This window comes from Acomys minous, assembly GCF_964271855.1.
Source record: "Acomys minous genome assembly, chromosome: 1".
NCBI classification, from domain to species: Eukaryota; Metazoa; Chordata; class Mammalia; order Rodentia; family Muridae; genus Acomys; species Acomys minous.
Genome location: NC_140483.1, coordinates 116,465,704 through 116,478,781, shown reverse-complemented (window position 1 = coordinate 116,478,781; position 13,078 = coordinate 116,465,704). Strand labels below are relative to the sequence as shown.

The following is a 13,078-nucleotide window of genomic DNA, read 5'->3' as shown; positions in this document are numbered from 1 at the left end:
ATTTTATAAAAGCAATATAAATATAATTAATGTGCACAAAGCATTAGGAGGTCTAAATAGATCCCAAGCAATCGATCCTGTTCTGTAGCAGCTGTTGTTAATGATTATGGTCATAAGCCACATGGTGAAGGATCTGTGGGCTCTGTTTAGGGAGGCAAAAAACTAGCAAGTATGGAGTCTATACCAAAAACCAGAAAAGACTCAAGTGCTTACCAGGAATTAGTTGAATAAATGGTCCAGTAGAATAACATTGTGCCCTAGAATTCTAAGTACATATTAATAGCAATAACTTGTATGTATATATATCATACAGATAAGTATCTAGAGACACATATAATATGTATATTTAACCTCTCTTTCTTTTATTATTTGTTTTCTCCTCACTGGCTGACACTGTGGAATAGAATGCACTCACTGTGGCCTGGTGTCAAAGTGTCCTTACTGCTTTGTCTTTCCTTGCTCCTAGGTGACCAGAGAGGGTCTCTTGACTTTCAGTATCAATTCAGTGCTGATGGCTTGACATTTCCACCACCAATGCTCTCCTTTCTTCTTACCTCGGGGTCAACTTGACATTGTCCCTTGGATTTTCAAATATTCACAACAATATACTGACCCATTGTCTTCCAAGATCCTCTTCCCACTCCCAAACATCCCTATGTGAACCAGATTTTGCTTATCTTCTTGCCTCTTATTTTAGTCCAACCCCATCTCCTATCCACTGTGTTCTAATTGTTGCTACCTTCATTCGGGTTTTTGGGATTTTTATACATCAAGTTCATCCTCTGCCGGGAAACTTCACCTTCAAAGTTCTCTCTTCTGGGAATGTTTTTCCTTTGCTATTTTATCTCAAGTATCATCTCCTAAAAAAAGCTTCTTTAATCAATATATCTAAAACCATCATCATCCCTCCATCTCTCTCCACACCTCATTTTATGGGAACATAACACACATTTTGCCACTAGTCTCCAAATTAAAATCGAATCTTCATAACAGTAGAGAAACTCCCTATCTTGTGGATATCTGAAACCAGACTATCTTCAAAGAGTTCCCAGAACATTAAAGACAAATCTCAATTAGTAGTTATGTTAAGAAGGGAACTGGGATGTAACTCAGTGGTAGTGTTCTTGCCTAGGAGAAGTGAGGGCATGAATTCAATTTCTAGCACAGAATGAAAGATTATGATGAATAAACTCTGGAAGGCTGTACACTGATTTATAGTGCAAGTGGTATAAAAGGTAAATTATGAATTCACATTTACTTTTCTGTTAAGAAGTGTTTTAGTTTTTATGTGAAGTAAAATACATCTTAAATACACAGAAAATGATTGGTAAAGATTGTATTCTCAAAATAAGCTATGACTATCTGGAAAACGAGTACCAGGTACTTTTCTTTTTTTGATGGCAGTAGGTAGTCATGTGGTAGGTAGGTAACCTGTCATAGACTACATGAAACGCCAGTTGCTTTGTAAATACACAGGACAATTAAGCAAGAAACCTGCTCCATCCAGTTCTCATTGAATTTGGTTGTTGCTGTGTATTTCTGGAAAATAATTTTAATAATTTCCCCAAAGGGCTCAGAATTAAACAGAGAATTCTCAATAGCTGAGAAGTATTTAAAGAAATGCTCAACGTCTTTAGTCATCAGAGAAATGCAAATTAAAACAACTCTGGAATTCCATCTTACACCCATCAGAATGGCTAAGATAAAAAATTCAAGTGACACCACATGCTGGTGAGGATGTGGAGAAAGAGGAACACTCCTTCATTGCTGGTGGGAATGCAGACTAGTGCAGCCACTTTGGAAATCTGTCTGGCGCTATTTCAGAAAATTGGGAATAAGGCTTCCTCAAGACCCAGCTATTCCACTCCTTGGAATATACCCAGAAAATGCTCCACCACACAACAGGAACATATGCTCAACCATGTTCATAGTGGCCTTATTCATAATAGCCAGAACATGGAAACAGCCTAAGTGTCCCTCAGTAGAAGAATGGATAAAAAAACTGTAGTACATTTACACTATGAAATACTACTCAGCTATTAAAAATAAGGAATTTCTGAAATTTGTGGACAAATGGATTGAACTAGAAATGATCATAATGAGTGAGCTAACCCAGAAGCAGAGAGACTCTAATGGTATATAGTCACTTATAACTGGACACTAGCCCAAAGGGCATGTCACATGAAAGTCTTCACTTACCAGGAAAGTGGGATAGGGGTGAGGACATCCTATTGGGACTTTAGGTGAGAGAAGCATGGGAGAAAGGGGAAATAGAAGGATCCAGAGGGGCCTAGAAACCTACAAGTAGAACACTATGATGGGCAGATCTGGGCCCAGGGGATCTGCTCAAACTATGGCACCAACCAAGGACAATACATGCAGTCAGCATCAAACCCCTACCCAGATCGAGCCAAGGGACAGAACATTCTCCACAGTTAAGTGGAAAGTGGGGTCTAACTTTCACACGAATTCTGGTGCCCCATATTTGGCCATGTCCCCTTGATGAGGAGGCCTGATGGCACTCAGAGAAAGGATAGCAGACTACCAAGAAGAGCCTTGATACCCTAGCATCATATTCAAGAGGAGGACTCCCTCAGTCACAGTCATAGGGAAGGGGAATGGGGTGAAAGTGGGAGGGAGGGAGGAATGGGAGGATGCACGGATGGGATAGCAATTGAGATGCAATATGAATGATTTTATTTTTCAATAAAAAGAGAGAGAGAGAAAAAAGTAAGAACTTACAGTCGTAAATAAACAGGAATTGGTGAGAAAAAAAAATTTCCCCAAAGGTTAGAAACATGAACAACCAATGTTGTGATTGAAATCTTCTGCCTATTTCAGTTCACATCATGCTCTGCATTTTGACAGATGTGCTCATTGGCAGCATGTTTACGTCTCTTTTTTCTACACACAGAATCACAATGTTAGCGGCTGTCCCCAGATCTGAAAGCTATGTCAGCACATGAGGGACAGACCTTCGGCTTATCGAATATTGCAGCCCTCTGCTTGTTCTGGAACCTTTTCTGATACTATGGACTTAGTTCAAGGACAGGTAATACTATTTTTTTCTTTTTCTAGTAGGAGGACAAATAGTCATTTGTTTGCTTTGGTCACTGAAGTTCAAGTTATTAGATCATGGTCCTATGCATATAAAAACTCTAGTTAGAGCCACTGTTCTGGGACAGCCTTCCCTTGCTAACTAAGCAGAGACTCTCCCCTTGGGAGTTTTTCTTGCATTTACAAAATGATGACTATTTCTTTGATTTGGGCAATTGCTGTGATAGTGTGCTGTTGCATATGGTTTATCATTGGAATAAGGAGAAGGTATGGAAAGATTGTTTATTTGTCTTTTAGCTTACTTCTAGTGTTCCTTACCTTTACTATCACACAGTTTTTAAAAAATACTGATATATTAATTTTTTATTTAAAATTTAAAGATATACTTCACTGACTAAATCTGACAAGATGTAGACAGTTTCCCTTTGAATATCTATATACATCAATGGTAATGCAGATCTTGTTAAACATAATTAAAAATGTATTCATTATGGATGCATGTTTGTGTATGTGTGTGTGAAACAAACCTAAGCTGGGAAGAGTGCATTTGGGAAGAGTGAGATTTAGAAGGGTCCCTCTGTGCCATGAACTGAATAGATGCTCTGACTAAGCGTCTGGTCATTGGGTTTTCTGCAGACTCAGGTCTAAGCCTGGATGACAGCACAGAGCCTGAGTCTGTCTGCCTCTAACTTTTCTTTCCAATGTTAATCAGCTGGGGGACTGGGGAGTTTTGTTGCCTGCATGTGACTCCAATTTGATTGCTTCAAAGAACATTTGGGGGCAAGACATTCAGATATTGTCTTGTTATGTCAACATCAAAATATGAGAATACTCCTGGCATATCTTCAACTGGGTATTTTGTCTTACTTTAAAATTTTTCTTTGCCCTTTAAGCTATGTTAATTCATGTCTGATAGTTCCAAATTTTAATTAAAACTCTTATTTTTCACGTTAAGAAAGGAAAAATCAATTTTACTGTTATTCTCACAAGAGGTTAAGAAGCTTATGTTGGAAAATAAATAAGCTTATAATGTCCACTGGAACATTTATGAGAGAGTAAAAGAGCATTGGGTTATAGTTGATGATCTTCCAATGTTTACCTAACCCAATTTAATTTTATAATGATCTAATTTTTCAAATGTGATCCCTGTTCTCTTCAAATATTATTGCAGAATAACAATGTCCCTTTTTTAGAGTTGAAAATTAAATGGAGGGTTTCACACATATTAGGCAAGCGCTCCATCACTGAGCCACACCTCCAGCCCTCTAATGCCAAGTTTTTAAAACTATGTAGACTTTTAAAATTTCAGCCCTGTAGACCTTTATGTTATTTGATGTTTCACATCTTCAAAGAAAAGGAATGAATGAAAAAGCATTTTAGGCATTTGGCCAAATAGCCCTTAGTACAAGTCTAAGCATTAGAGGAGCGTTTCATTTCTACACTGAGAGCAAGAATCTCATTGTTTATGTTGACACTTTTATCCCTGTCATTGGGAAAAGCAATCAGACACAGACATAATAAACACTCCAGTGAATTCTTGATCTGCATACATGGGTAGACTGATGGGTGGGTTGCTGGATGGGTTGGTGAGTAGACAGATTTAGTCATCATCTTCACCAACATTTTAGAAGGCTAAAAAAAATACTCCACCGTTTTATTAAAAAAGCGGGATTACCAATATCAAAAGAAATATCTATGAACTGTACTTATGAAACTTGAAATAAGTGGTAGAAAATGGTTTTTAAAAACCTGGCTTAAATAAAAAAAACCTAAATATGTAAAATTTCAAACCTCTCAAATCTGTGTGTTACAGGAAAGCAGGCGAACCTCCTTTGGAGAATGGATTGATTCCGTATGTTGGCTGTGCTCTGAAATTTGGATCCAATCCCCTTGAGTTTCTGAGAGCAAATAAAAAGAAACATGGGCATGTTTTTACTTGCAAACTTATTGGGAAATATGTCCACTTCATCACAGACTCCTCGTCATACCATAAGGTGTTATGCCATGGGAAATATTTTGACTGGCAAATATTTCATCTCACTACTTCTTCAAAGGTAATTAATTTATACAAATTCTGTTTGTTTCCTAGCCTGTTAATATAGATTACAGACTAGAGGGAACATAAAATCCGAAAGTCTCTTACTACAAAGTATTAACATTTTAAGGTAGATGTAAATTTGTCAGTGATGATGACACAATAAGCATTTTGTGAGTATTTACTGAGATAGATGACACTGCATGAATAAGGCAGGTACAGATTCGTAATGTCAGTGGTGTCTACACAACACTCAGTGTTTTCCAGTGTGCTGGCAAATTCAATAATACTCAACACATCATCCATGAACACAAATGTTTCGTTCATTAAGAAGTAAGCTATATATTTAAGCATAATTTAGATGCCATCAAGATTCTCTAGAGAAAACAATATTTACTGATTTTTTTTTTTTGCAAGAACATAGTAGACACAGTCTCTGACATTAAGTAGATTGTAATTTGGTTAAAATGCACCTATACATAATATGAAGGCAAATTAGTGCAACACCAAAAGATGATGGGCAGTCCAGAGAAGTTCCACTGAAAACTCAGGAGGCAGAGGCAAGCTGATCGATGTGAGTTCGAGGCCAGCCTGGGCTACAAAGTGAGTCCAGGACAGCCAAGGCTACACAGAGAAACTTTGTCTCAAAAAACCAACCAACTAACCAACCAACCAACCAACCAAACAAACAAATCTTGACCTTAAGGGAAGAGTATGTCTTGGTTCTACCTCCGGAAAGTGCTGTGAAATCATATGTAGCCATTTCCTAACACTAGCTAATTCGGGTTTAGCCCCTCCCCCACTCATAGATTTTTATTTTCTCTCAGGTATTTGGACACAGTCCCCTTCAGAGAAATACCACAGAAAACGTAATCGCCACTTTTACCAAAACCCTCCAGGGAGATGCTTTGAGTTCACTGTCTGAAGCCATGATGAAAAACCTCCAATCCGTCCTGAGGCCTCCTAGCCTTCCTAAATCAAAGAGTGCAGCCTGGGTTACAGAAGGGATGTATGCCTTCTGCTACCGCGTGATATTTGAAGCCGGGTATCTAACGCTGTTTGGCAGGGACGTTTCAAAGGCAGACACACAAAGAGCGCTTATTCTAAATAGCCTTGACAACTTCAAACAGTTTGACCAAGTCTTTCCGGCGCTAGTGGCGGGCTTCCCTATTCACTTCTTCAAGACCGCACATAAAGCCCGGGAAAAGCTGGCTGAGGGCCTGAAGCACGAGAACCTCTCTGTGAGGGACCAGGTCTCCGAACTGATCCGTCTGCGCATGTTTCTCAACGACTCTCTCTCCACCTTTGATGACATGGAGAAGGCCAAGACACATCTTGCTGTCCTCTGGGCATCTCAAGCGAACACCATTCCTGCCACTTTCTGGAGCTTGTTTCAAACGATCAGGTGACTAGCAATTTGTATTTATTCCTCAGAGTGCCATGGACCAAGAAAGTCTGTGTTGAACATGTTTAGCATTTTGTAGGAGCATAGACCCATGGAAAAGGATGTCCCAGAGGCACAGATCTCAGGTGGCCTGGCACTTCACCGATACAGTCCTCCGGCTCAGTCTTTCTCTACCCCATAGTGTTCCTCTTAATGTCAAATTAAAGCTATGACTGCAATCTTCATTGCGATAAAGACGTTTTGAATAACAACTGGCTTGCAGATGTGATAAGGGCAGTGGCCACACCTTACTTCTTGAGCGGTCCTGTTTTCCGGTTGGCTACCAGATTTACAGCAAAGTTGTATCATCCATTTCCTATCCTATATGAACTAAATTAAACATTTTTCTTTTCTTTCTTTTTCTCTCTTCCTTTTCTTTTCTTTTTTTTTTTTTTTTTTTTTTTTTTTTTTTTGGTTTTTCAAAACAAGGTTTCTCTGTGTAGCCTTGGCTGTCCTAGACTCGCTTTGTAGACCAGGCTGTCCTTGAACTCACAGAGATCCACCTGCCTCTGAGTGCTGGGGTTACAGGTGTGCCCCACCACACCCAGTTTAGTCAAACATTTTCTGAGGCTCAGAACACTGTAACCAGGTAAAAACAGATTTCAAACTCAGCCTCCAACAAATTTCCATGCATTAAAACGGTGTGTCCTTTACTTCATGACTCAAAAATAATGCTATACATGCAAACACTGTTCTGAGGCCATGGCATGAATTTTAAGAGTAAATCTGAATTTCTATTTGGGAATTAACCAATACCCTGTAATTGTATGTTAGATGCAATATTCCTTATGAATTACTATGTTGATCACATGACTGTCTAGCACCTATTAGAATCATTGGCTCATAGAAATCTAACCAAAGCTTTGCTTTTATAAAACAAAGCCCTTTTAATGTCCCTTCATGAGTTCAAGGACATGAATCCAGTACAGAATCCAGTGCAGATAAATGGCAATGTCCCTTTGCATATCCCCTGGTACCATGAAATGCATAATTCTTTTTTACTTGTAGATCTCTGAATAAGGATTCCCCTCCCCCCCCATATGTCTCTTTCCATAGGAATCCTGATGCCTTGAAAGCAGCCTCTGAAGAGGTGAATTGCGTATTACAGAGTGCTGGCCGAAAGCTCAGCCCTGGAGAGAAGGTCATTCATCTGGATCAAGAGCAACTCAACAACTTGCCAGTGCTAGGTGTGCTTGCTATCCTGCCCCTCATTCACCATGTCGCTAGTAACAGTGCTTAATCTATAGAGTACTATGATCTAGTTATTATGCCAAGTACTTCGCGTGCTCCCAAAGTAATCTGGTACCTAGGGACATTTTCACTGTTAAATAACAATCAAGGGACTAAGACTCAGAGGATGGTTCCTGGGATCAGAAGATGGGAATGAAGGTAGCACAGGCACAGGGCTTTTGATACTCAGCCACTCTGTGTCCTCTGCCTCCTTTTAGTCCATCAAAACTGTTAAGCTTAGGGTTAAAGGAACCATGGAGTTAATGTGAGCAAGTGACCAATAAGAAAGCAAAATTGGGTTGAGTGGTGGGACCAACAAGGCTTGTCTTATCTTGCTTGAATATTTTCTAGAATGTAGAAGTGGCATATGTTTATAGTAAAGCAGGATAGAAGCCTCCATATGTTTCGAGGGCAGTTTAGCTTATTAGAAGTGACAGAAGTCTGGTTTGGGGGCTCTGGCTTCTGCTTCTGCTATCAAGGCTGGCCTCAAACCAGGCCCATAACTCACTACAATGAACATTTGCAAGCAAGTTGTTTGGGCAAAAGGGTACACTGTGTGACACACTATGACACATCACAGCTTCCATTGTGACACACTATGACACATCACAGCTTCCATTGTGAGATGTGTGTTTTTAAAATTAATTTATGTTCTGTCTTTACTTTTTACTTTCTTAGGGGGAGATTGCAAGGGTGGAGAGTAGCTATGGAGAAATGGGAAGATGAGTGGGATTAGGGTGCATGATGTGGAATTCACAAAGAATCAGTAAAGCGTGTTTTAAAAAAAGTGACAGACATCTAGATCCAGAGCTGTCTGATGTGGGGGACTTAGACATGTCACATTGCTTTAGACCCTTACCTACTCTTATTTGTAAATAAAGGGCTAAGTATTCATGATTGCATACACAATGATGTCACAAACCCTGGGAGGAAGGCAGGTAGTTGATGGTTAGGGGCTGGAAGGCCGACTGGAGCTCTCCTCGACTTCAGCTATTCTAAGGTTTATTTCGTTTCTGCATGCCTTTGCTTAGAAGCAAGACAGCACTACACACCATCAGATAATGTATGGCTGAAAGTGAGATTTCCTAAACCCTGAGTAGAAGATTTATGAAGTGCCCCCAGAGACATTTCTCTGTCAGTATGTTTAATCTCAAAGTGGTCAACAATAATTCACACAAAATAAGTTACCAGCTTTTCCAATTTTATTAGCTGTTTAGTGTTCTACAGAGATAGGGTTAATGTTCTATAGAATGAGACATATCTATCTATTTAGTTCCTATGGATGATGAAGAATATTATCATATCAAGAGATTGCTAACTTAGATCAATGGTTCTCAACCTTCCTAGTGCTATGACACTTTATGTTGTGGTGACTGAACCTCAACCATAAAATTATTTTCATTGCTACTTCATTAACTGAAATTTGTCTACTATTATGAATTGTGATGTAAATATCTGTGCTTTTTGGTGGTCTTAGGTGACCCCTGTAGAAAGCTCATTCAACCCCCAAAGAGGCTGTAACCCTCAGGTTGAGAACCACTGACTTACAGGCTCAGCTTGAAAAGATATTTCAGAAAAACAGAGCCACCAAGAACAGCCACCAACAGAGCAGCTTTGGGAAGCTTCCATCTGTTAGCTTTCTGTTTATTCATTTTGTGTATTGGCTGTCAGAGTAATTCAAGCTTTATGTTATGTAGCCTTTAGATGCATAAATTCAGGGCGGGAGAGATGTCTCATGGTTAAAAGCACTTGCTGCCTTTACAAAGTACTGAGCTTTAATTCCCAGCACCCAAATGGTGGCTCACAACCATTCATAACTCCAGTTCCAGTTGATCTGATGCCTTCTTCTGACCTCTGCAGACACTAGGCATGTACATGTTACACATCCATATATGCAGGCAAAACACCCATAAACATAAAAATAAATGACTTGAAAATATTTTAATATGTAAATTATTCCACCTCCCCTGCTGCCATTTCCTTCCCCTCCACCCTGTTTTCTTCCCTCCTCTCTTACTTCCTTTATTTTAAACATATTTAGATAGCATCATCAAGGAGGCTCTGAGGCTTTCCAGTGCATCCCTGAATATCCGGACAGCTAAGGAGGATTTCACTCTACGCCTTGAGTATGGCTCCTATAACATTCGAAAAGATGACCTCATAGCTCTTTACCCACAGTTAACACATTTGGACCCTGAAATCTACCCAGACCCTTTGGTAAGTTTCTACTCATCCAAGTTCAATATTGAGGTGATATTCACTCAGGTCTAAATAAGGAATGGATTTGCAGTTACAGCTTTGATTTGCTCATTGGAACCCTAAGTGTTATCCCCCTTTAGTATAGAAAATATTCATATGTTTGGAAACTTTGGATACAGGCAAGAGTGTTGGTCTTTTAGTCCTGATATTTTTCACTTTACAGATTCTGCTTGATTATGTTTTCATCCATAGCAAAGCTACCTCCTTTCTTTTTCCTCCCAGATCCATACTATTGGGGGACAACGTATCTGACTTGATCACTCTACTTTCTGCTTAGAACCCTTCTTGCTTCCTTGCCTAGCTGAAGAACAAATCCCCAGGCAGTTCCCACCTAATGTTTCTTGGTCCACCAGGTCTCTATAAAGCTCTATTCAGTGTCCCTCTACCTCAGAGCTGGGTATGTGGCTAACTTTCTGAGGATGGAGTTATTAGGAGAAAATTATTCCTTGCCTCTTCCAGGTCATGAGTGAGACAGGCTTCTTTCAAAGTAGCTCATTGACTTCTTGTATTTTGATTGCAGACTTTTAAGTACGATCGTTTCCTTGATGAAAACGGGAAGACAAAGACCACCTTCTATAGCAATGGAAATAAGCTAAAGTATATCTTCATGCCTTTTGGATCAGGAGCGTCAGTGTGCCCAGGAAGACTATTTGCTGTCCAACAAATCAAGCAATTTTTAATCCTGATGCTTTCCTACTTTGATGTAGAGTTTGTGGAGAGCTGCGCCACATGTCCCCCTCTAGACCAGTCCCGGGTAGGCTTGGGGATTTTGCCGCCATTAAATGATATTGAGTTTAAATATAAACTGAAACATTATGACATGTGGTTGGAAGAAGAGTTCACTGGATGATGTCATCACTAAACAGACCTTTGGGACAAATGCTCAGGGATGCTCTCTAGTGACTGTCTGTACCAGTGAAAAGAACTGGTATCCAGAGGGCATGACCCATTGTTCTCACTGCTTAAGTTCCGGGAGTTTATATAGCCAAGAGCCTGAGTTTCACTTTCAGAAACAATGTTTTTGTTGTTTGTTTGTTTGTTTTTATTTTCAAAATGAACGCATTCCAATTGGCAGGGTTTTTTTTCCCCTAAGGAAATTGCTTTATATTTTTATGAAAACTACTGCATGGTTATGAAAAGGTTTCAAATTCACATTTTGGTGAAATTATTTTTTCACTAGTGATGTTCTTCAGGTGTGAGCATATGTTATGAAAACATTCTAAGGGATAACATTATGCTTTGCCTAAACACAAAGGAAAACATTGCTTAGCCCCTTCTGTGTCTAGAGCTGAGAGCTTGTCAAGTGGTAATGACTGTTCTGGAAACACTAAGGGGAGTTTTGACATGTTCCTGTTATATTCACTTTATTGTTGCTGGAATTTCCAGCTTTCAACTACATTATGTCTCCTAACTTTTGAATTCATACCACAACAAGAGTATTTTTCAGAGATTAAAAAAGCCCTTCCCAGAACCTCTCCCCTGAGGCTTTTAAGCCTTTAATTTCAAGACTCATGAAGCAGAGGCAGGCAGAGCTCTGTGAATTTGAAGCTATTCTGGTCTATGTAGTGAGCTCTAGGTAAGGCAGGGATATAGAGTGAGACCCTCTCTCAAAAAATGTCAATTTTATGTCATAATTGATTGAGTCAACATAAAAGAGAAATTTAAAATCATATATATTTTTATTTGAGACAAGGTGTCTCTGTGTAGCCTTGGCTGTTCTAGACTCACTTTGTTGACTAGGCTGGCCTCAAACTCACAGAGATCCACCTCCTTCTGTCTCCTTAGTGCTTGGATTAAAGGTGTCTACCACAATGCCTGGCTACTATATATGTTTTTAAAAAATGTTTTATGTTTTATCTGTAAATGCCCTGTAGATCAAGAGCAATAATTAAAAGCTAAATAATAGTGTTTAAATATTGAGTGCAATAATGCTTTGGTAATGTATTTTAGGAGACTTATTAGCTGTGCCATTTTTACTGATAATATATTTATATGTAAATTATATTTATCCTTTTCTTGTACTATGAATATAAAAATTATTGTAACATTTACTAATTTTAAAATTAGCCACCTTTCAGAAATGAACATATGAATGTTTGTGTTTTAAACTTTGAAGCAGAAAATTAAAATTATTCATCTTCTGATAATCTACAATAATTTTATCTTATTTATTTAAAATAATCATATTTTCAAGAAACCCAAACACGTTCAAAGTTATTGTTCACTCAAAATTCTCCCTAAGATTATAGAAAACTCAATAGCATGTTATTATCTGTGGAGACTGAAGCAGCGTCTACTGGACGCTTGGCAGGAGTTGCATCCGTGAGCTGTATCCATAAGACCCTTAAACTTTTAAATCTCACCACTAAACATTATCATGGAGTTATTACCTAGGTAGGACTGTTCTCTTTTCTCTTTCATACCACAGCAACCCAGGCTGACTGGAACTCTCCATACAGCTTGAGCAAGCTGTGAGGAAATTAGTTTACATATCAAGAAAAGTAAATTGCTTGGATGAGGTCCAAGTGTAAGAAAATTCTGTTGCATCCTAATAAGTACTAACCTAAATTTCTAATGTGTTTTTTAAAATTAGTTTTATGATTCTCTGAATTGAATACATCCATATACCTCCCTATGGCTTTTTAAAAGCATATTTTTTTCATACATAAAACAATAGGTCTCTTGATAATGCCTTGATTTTGTGTTTTCACTCTTGTGCAGTGAGGGTTGGCAATGTTACTCTTCCTGCTTTTGTGCAGCCTAAGTGTTAACAGTAGGTTTCACATGGTAAATGCTTAGGAAAAAAATGTGCACAACTCTTTTGTGTCATATGTGAAGTACATGAAATACCCCATGAGTAAATTTTTATTGGGAAACCATATACCTCATTCTTTGCATGTGGGTCTGCATGTGTATGTGTGTGTGGTATGCATTTGTGTAGAGGCATATGTGTGTGTATATGTGTTATGTGTGTGTGAGTACATGTACATATGTGTGCAAGTGTGTGAAGGCCAGGTTATACTGAGTGTTTTTCTCCATTGCGCTCCACATTA

At 38.8% G+C, this 13,078-nt stretch overlaps 1 protein-coding gene across 1 annotated transcript; it reads left to right on the top strand.

Annotated features, from left to right (window-relative positions):
• Positions 1–3,193: 3,193 nt before the first annotated feature.
• Positions 3,194–12,750, top strand: CYP7A1 (cytochrome P450 family 7 subfamily A member 1). The gene is made up of 6 exons (XM_084780188.1): positions 3,194–3,324; positions 4,871–5,111; positions 5,920–6,497; positions 7,593–7,723; positions 9,808–9,983; positions 10,546–12,750. The coding sequence occupies exons 1-6, from the start codon at positions 3,245–3,247 to the stop codon at positions 10,873–10,875; spliced, it is 1,536 nt and encodes a 511-aa protein (XP_084636314.1). The 5' UTR covers positions 3,194–3,244; the 3' UTR covers positions 10,876–12,750.
• The last annotated feature ends 328 nt before the right edge of the window (positions 12,751–13,078 follow it).

Excerpts from the sequence above, each read along its gene's own strand:
- CYP7A1 (XM_084780188.1), top strand. The coding sequence starts at position 3,245 with ATGATGACTATTTCTTTGATTTGGGCAATTGCTGTGATAGTGTGCTGT. Across the intron at positions 3,325-4,870 it reads ATCATTGGAATAAGGAGAAG|GAAAGCAGGCGAACCTCCTT; the intron begins GTATGGAAAGAT and ends TGTGTGTTACAG. Across the intron at positions 5,112-5,919 it reads ATCTCACTACTTCTTCAAAG|GTATTTGGACACAGTCCCCT; the intron begins GTAATTAATTTA and ends ATTTTCTCTCAG.